Raw genomic sequence first — 7,500 nt, 5'->3', positions numbered from 1 at the left:
CCCGGGGCTGGACCCGTCCTGTTGGCTCATGCTACTGCTCGTCCCTTTATGGTCAAACCAGGAGGAAAATAATTATGCCCCAAACACACTCCAGGGTGCAGAAATGGAACTGTGTGTGTGTGTGTGTGTGTGTGTGTGTGTGTGTGTGTGTGTGTAGGGATGTTTTAATCGTGGCTGTCCTGATTGATTTAGTGTGTGTCATACCCATGACTCAAGGGGCAGAGGTGAGGGACAGCTCTCATCAGATGTGTGCGGTGTGTGTGTGCAGTGGATATATTGAGTATGTGTGTGTGTTTAGAGATATTTTAATTGTGAGCTGCAGGGCAGCTCTGTGCAATGGATATGTGGAGTGTGGATGTGTGGTGTGTGTATTTGTTTGTCTGTGTGTGTGTGTGTGTGTGTGTGTGTGAACGAGCGAGAGAGAGGGAGAACAAGTGATAGAAAGGGAAAAGGAGAGAGGGAGAATGAGTGATAGAATGAGAAAAAGAGAGAGAGAGGGAGGTTCTACTGTCTCTTATCTGCCTGAACAAGCCCTTCAGCTCTCTCGATGAGTCACCAAAGCCTTTGTGTGGTGGTGGACAGAATAAACTCCCAAGATGCAGCTGGGCCTTCGCATGCAGCGGTGTTACTTAGCAGAGGTCAACACGTCTGTGTGCCGCTTGATCTGAGAAACTGCTTTGTCTGAAATTACCTTCACCAAAATCACCAAACACACTCACCCAGAGAAACCTAAAGACGCCAAACACACTCACCCAGAGAAACCTAAAGACACCAAACACACTCAACTTCTCCATCTCTCTCCCTCTTTGTCTCCCGTTGTCTCTCTCGCTCTCTTCCTCTCCCTCCATCCCTCCCCCCCCCCTCTCTCTCTCTCTCTCTCTCTCTCTCTCTCTCTCTCTCTCTCTCTCTCTCTCTCTCTCTCTCTCTCTCTCTCTCTCTCTCTCTCTCTCTCTCTCTCCAGCTGCAGGAGTACTATAAGAAACAGCAGGAGCAGCTTCACCTTCAACTTCTCACCCAGCAGCAGCAGCAGGCAGGGAAACAGGCCAAAGAGGTGAGACACACACACACACACACACACACACACACACACACATCCAGCAGCAGCCAGGGAAACAGGCCAAAGAGGTGAGACACGAACACACACACACACACACACACACACACACACACATGCAGGCAAAGCTTGAGCTGGTGTCTCCGGGTACCAGAATGTACATAACTCTCCAAACGGTTCTGCTGAAGTGCTACCAGTCAGGAGTTTAGCAGCGTCTGACTGGGCCGTGGATACAGACCACTCCGGTTCTAGGGCCAGAGACCGGTCGGCCATGTGTGGCCTGGTAGAGCAGCACAGAGACCGGTCGGCCCATGTGTGGCCTGGTAGAGCAGCACAGAGAGAGAAAAGCACCAAAACAAAAGTAACCAAAGGACAAGAACCATGCCAGATCTTAGGCTGCATCCCACATCATGTACTCTTATCGTATGTCCTTTTCTGTATCCTACATCATATACACTTATCGTGTCTCCTTTTCTGTATCCTACATCATGTACACTTATTGTGTCTCCTTTTCTGTATCCTACATCATGTACACTTATTGTGTCTCCTTTTCTGTATCCTACATCATGTACACTTATTGTGTCTCCTTTTCTGTATCCTACATCATGTACACTTATTGTGTCTCCTTTTCTGTATCCTACATCATGTACACTTATTGTGTCTCCTTTTCTGTATCCTACATCATGTACACTTCTCATGTGTCCTTTTCTGTATCCTACATCATGTACACTTCTCATGTGTCCTTTTATGCATCCTGCATCATGTGCCCTTCTGCAGGATTAAGTAACTGGACTTCCTTTTGAAGAATGGCGTGTTTTAAAAGAGAGCGCACCACAGGCGTCATCCTGATGCTCGTTAAGTGTTCATTTACTGGAGGCCGAGTGAGCCGGCTAAGCCGACTGGGGAAGCCGTGGAGCGCTGAGAGGCGAGGCGAACTGGCTCTCGAGTTGACGGTTAATAGAGTAACGTCGCTAGCGTTGGAGGAGGAGGAGGCGGCGGCTTGTTAGGGCGCCGGCGGATCATAGGGGATAAGGCCGCACTCTCGTTAGAACACAACAAAGGCCAGGCGCTAATCACCCCTCCGTGAGTGAGTGAGTGAGCGAGTGAGTAATCTGGCAGTTGGAACAAAAGCAAAAAAAAAGCCTCAGTTCATAGCCCCTGTGTTTTAGGCCATTGCTAAGTACCTGTCTATGGATAAAGCCATGGATAAATCACACACACACACTACGTCTAATGAGTATCTAACCAGAGAAGCCAACGCAACCCCCCTGCTTCCATGCTGAAATGGAGCATTCCACTGCTGTGTTCTAAAGTGTCAACAAGCTGTTGATGAGCTGGTAACATCACTGCCATGGTGGTGTGAACCATTAGCAGACTCTGGGAGGATCAGACGTGGAGTAGAGTGGAGCGACTTTAAATCAATTCAACTTTCTCAACGTGTTCTTGTAACACTCCTCTTTGCCAGCGCCGTACATGAACAGCTCATTTGAACTGAAGTCAATTAAATACAAAGTATTGAAAATATAATTTAGTCACTACATGGGTTGTACTAGAATTATTTTACTTTACTTTACTGAATAGCTAGTTACCTTACAGGAGAGATGAGCATTCGAATGTGTTAAGTGACTAAATAACTGGTTACTTTACAGGAGAGATGAGCATTAGAATGTGTTAAGTGACTAAATAACTAGTTAGTTTACAGGAGAGATGAGTGGCTTTAGAATGTGTTAAGTGACTAAATAACTAGTTAGTTTAGAGGGGAAATAAGTGGCATTACAGTGTTTAGTGGCTAAATGAGTGAGTTTCGATGTTAAATCACTGCTTTTAGAGAGGTTGAGTGACTAGACTAGATAGCTGTATGTTGCCTGCCTCTGTTGGGGCACTTGTGAGGCAGTTGGGGCACTTGAGGCATGGCGTGGTTTTTCCGTGGGGCAGTTGGGGCACTTGAGGCATATCGTGGTTTTTCCGTGGGGCAGTTTGAGCACTTGAGGCATAGCGTGGTTTTTCCGTGGGGCAGTTGGGGCACTTGAGACATGGCGTGTTTTTTCCGTGGGGCAGTTTGAGCCAAGCGCCTGTTTGTCTGTTTGAGTGTTTGAGCACAGAGTTTCCGCTCCGCATCACAATTCTGAGGGATTAGCACACCTCTCAAGAATTCAGTCGCGCTGCTTTGTCTGCAGAGGCCTGTGTGTGTGTGTGTGTGTGTGTGTGTGTGTGTGTGGAGGGGGGTGGGTATGAGGTGTCTAACTCTAGGTGGTGTTTTTATTCCAATAACAATTGGATGTTATTTTCTTATTTTCACTTTTGTTTGCTACTCCCATACTAATCCTATTGTGTGTGTGTGTGTTTGTGTGTGTACGTGTGTGTACGTGTACCTAAGCAGCTGTAGTGGTCTCTGCAGCTCTGATAAATGGGGATTAGGGCTTGTCAGATACGCCCTACACAGTCTCATGACTGATAGAACAAGTGTGTGTGTGTACACACACACACACACAAAAGCAGACACACACTTATGCAAATGCACGCAGGCAAATAAACACACAGTATACCTACAGTACATGTTCAGTCACACAAATGCATGTGTGTAAATATGTTGATTCAGACATGCATTAGCAAAGCAAACAAGCACCTCCACACACACACACACACACACACACACACACACATACACACACACACACACACACAAACACCTGTACCCTGAGAAGAACATGAGCGGGTAGAATTGTGTGAAGGCCAAAGCCAGGGAGGATGGCAGAAGTCCAGATGAAGTGGACTAACCTTCAGACTGGCCTCCTGAGTGTCTTAGACATTTACTCTCGTATCGAAATTAGCTGCTGCCCTTTCGGACCACACATGCACAGTCTCACACACACGCATGCACAGTCTCGCGCGCACACACACACACACGCACGCACACACATAAACACGCACACACACACACACACATGCACAGTCTTTCGCACACACACACATGCACAGTCTCACGCACACATATACATACACACACACACACACACACACATGCACACACGCACAGTCACACACACACACTCGTACATACACACTTCTGGCACAATTAAGCTGGACAGGAGAGCACAGGTGTGAGAGGTCCACACTGGTCCTCCCGGGTCCAACCGGAACAAAACTCCCACCCACATACAGCAGGAACCTCTGATCCAGAACAACTATGTAGAACCAGACCCACTGACACATGTATCCCAGAATCTCTGATGCACAGGAGCGAGAACATTAGAGTCTAAAGAACCAGAACCCATAAATCCAGAAGAGCTTGTGTCCACAGGTCCATAGGAACCAGAACCGTTCTAGTCTGGGTGCACACACACGCACCGTCACACACACGCACCGTCACACACACGCACCGTCACACACACGCACCGTCACACACACACGCACACACACACGCACAGACACACAGACACACACACACACACACACACTTACACACACATAGTGCTCTACACTACTGTGTGTTTAGATCCTCTCTCTCAGCGGCATTGCCATCCCCGCCTGGGAGAGTATGTGTGTGTGTGTGTGTCTGAGAGGGATCCACCAGCGCTGTGTGTGTGTATGTGTGTGTCTGAGAGGCATCCACCAGCGCTGTGTGTGTGTATGTGTGTGTCTGAGAGGCATCCACCAGCGCTGTGTGTGTGTATGTGTGTGTCTGAGAGGCATCCACCAGCGCTGTGTGTGTGTATGTGTGTGTCTGAGAGGCATCCACCAGCGCTGTGTGTGTGTATGTGTGTCTGAGAGGCATCCACCAGCGCTGTGTATGTGTGTGTCTGAGAGGCATCCACCAGTGCTGTGTGTGTGTATGTGTGTGTCTGAGAGGGATCCACCAGCGCTGTGTGTGTGTATGTGTGTGTCTGAGAGGGATCCACCAGCGCTGTGTGTGTGTATGTGTGTGTCTGAGAGGGATCCACCAGCGCTGTGTGTGTGTATGTGTGTGTCTGAGAGGGATCCACCAGCGCTGTGTGTGTGTATGTGTGTGTCTGAGAGGGATCCACCAGCGCTGTGTGTGTGTATGTGTGTGTGTGTCTGAGAGGGATCCACCAGCGCTGTGTGTGTGTCCACATGGAGTTGTTTGTGGTTTGTTACACACACGCACCGGAGCAGCAACCGTAGCGCGCCTCGCCACATTCCGCCTCATCGGCTTCGCTTGCGGAGCGTCCAGGGTCCAGCAGTGGGCCCGCGGTGGAGGCGGGGGGAGGGGTCAAGGGTCGTGTTCCGCCAGCAGTGCTGCTCCGTCAGGCAGATGTGTTACTGGAAGTCATGAATACATTTCCATGAAAAGTGCACACAGGGAGTTCTGGTTTTGGGCGTGTGTTTAACACATTCTGAATGTTTGTGTACCATGTCAGGTCTGGCGTGTGTGTGTGTGTGTGTGTGTGTGTGTGTGTGTGTGTGTGTGACTTCCTCTTATGTTGAACCAAACGGGAGGCGATGAGGCAAGAGAGGTTAAAGGCTGCCTCTTTAATCTTTTCTCTCGCTCACACTCACACACACACACACAAACACACACACACATTCATCAATCCTCTGAGATCAGTCTTGTTCTTCAGGTTCCTGAAGCCCTTCTACACACACACACACACACACACACACACACACACACACACACACACACACACACACACACACACATTCATCAATCCTCTGAGATCAGTCTTGTTCTTCAGGTTCCTGAAGCCCTTCTACACACACACACACACACACACACACACACACACACACACACACACACACACACACACTCTCTCTCTGGGCTCTCACTGCTCTGTATGGTGGGTAGTTTTAGGTGAGAGTTTTAGAGACAGTAATCACAAGGGCCAGTACTGAAACTGTATTTTAGATCTAATGGCAGTGTGTGTGTGTGTGTGTGTGTGTGTGTGTGTGTGTGTATGTGTGTATGTGTGTGTACGCACAGAGAGAGGAATGAATTCCAGTAATCAGCTCCCTGACAGTTATATGGAGACGAGTTTAGCGGCAGGACGGCTCAGATGCTTTATGGTGTGATTGGGGTCTCTTAAATCCGTGGCACACACACACACACACACACACACATATCTCTGTGCGGCTGGGAAATGAGGATGCCTCTGCTTGCTGACTGCTGACCACATCCTCTCTAGTGGAGAGAGAGAGGGAGAGAGATAGATTGAGGGAGGGAGAGAGAGAGAGGGGGGGAAGAGATGGAGTGAAGAAGGGAGAGAGAGGAGGGAAAGAGAAATGAAGAGAGAAATAGCTTCAGCTCACGTTTCTGCATCATCAATTCTGGCTTTTTGCACTTTTCCCCTCTTTTATTGTTCTTTTTCTCTCTTTTCCTCTCGTGTGTGTGTGTGTGTGTGTGTGTGTGTGTGTGTGAGTGACGGGTTTGATGGCTGAGTGCGGGAGTGGCCCCGTAGTCGGCCTAATGAAGTGACTGTGTCAGTCCAGCCTGGCGTGGCCGAACTCTGTTTGATGTGCTCATAAATCAAGCTGACAGGCCGGCTACGGCGCTAGCTTTAGCCACTCAACTGCATCTAATGTAAACAGAACGCAGACACAATGTGTTAAAGAACTTGAACCGTGTCTCCTGAGACCCCACTGTGGGGAGAGATGGAGAGAGAGAGGGAGGGAGAGAAGGGGGAGGAGAGGGGATGAATGAGATGGACAGAGAGAAGAACAGTGGACAGGAGAGGGAAAAAAAGAGGCAGAGAGAAATGGAGTGAGTGAAGAGGAATGAGCAGACTGTGTGTGTGTGTGTGTGTGTGTGTGTGTGGAGGGCAGGGGCTTTGGGAGGACTGATCAACCAGAAGTTGTTTTCAGTTGTCTGCCTCCTCTCCACACTGTGTGTGTGTGTGTGTGTGTCCTCTCTTCTCCACCCCTCCTTCGCTTTTTCTTTCTCCCTCTCTCCCTCATCATCCTTTTTTCCTGCAGAAGAATGTCAAAGGAAAACAGGTGTGGCCATTTCACCAGTTCTCAGTGTCTGACACACACACACACACACACACACCGCATACCTAATCAGACAGACAAAAACACACACACACATAATCAGACAGACACACAACCCACCCTCCCCACACTCTCTCTTTCTCTCCCTCGCTCTCACACACACACACACACACACAAACACACACACTCCTAAGCGCCCCCTCTATAAGGAAAGACTCAGGGCCCCAGAAGAGCCGACACTCCTTGTTTTTATCAGAGTGTGAAATGGTAGATGGTACAAGCCCTGCTCTATTTCAGCCAACCGTGTGTGTGTGCGTGTGTGTGTGTGTGTGTGTGTGTGTGTGTGAGAGAGACAGAGAGCTGGTCTGGCTGTAATGGATCTCTGATGTTTGTCTGAGAAAGCCCTTCTTTACGCCAGTGACCCACTCACTCACTCACACTCACTTGGTCTCTGGGGTACCGTGTGTGTGTGTGTGTCTCTGTGTGTGTGTGTG

The 7,500-nt window shown here is 49.1% G+C and overlaps 1 protein-coding gene across 1 annotated transcript in view; it reads left to right on the top strand.

The window, feature by feature from the left end:
• foxp4 (forkhead box P4) overlaps positions 1 to 7,500 on the top strand; it is a gene marked incomplete in the record, with an annotated part of 124,307 nt that overhangs the window by 82,085 nt on the left and 34,722 nt on the right. Inside the window, 1 exon segment of the mRNA XM_076269251.1 lies at positions 962 to 1,051. Coding sequence (XP_076125366.1) covers positions 962 to 1,051 — 90 coding nt within the window.

The sequence above is a fragment of the Alosa pseudoharengus genome, unplaced genomic scaffold, assembly GCF_046254945.1.
Source record: "Alosa pseudoharengus isolate Yale_2024_CS ecotype anadromous, Long Island Sound unplaced genomic scaffold, YU_APseudo_1.1 YU_APseudo_1.1_scf_5, whole genome shotgun sequence".
Taxonomy (NCBI): domain Eukaryota; kingdom Metazoa; phylum Chordata; class Actinopteri; order Clupeiformes; family Clupeidae; genus Alosa; species Alosa pseudoharengus.
This window is presented reverse-complemented; position numbering and strand designations above follow the sequence as displayed.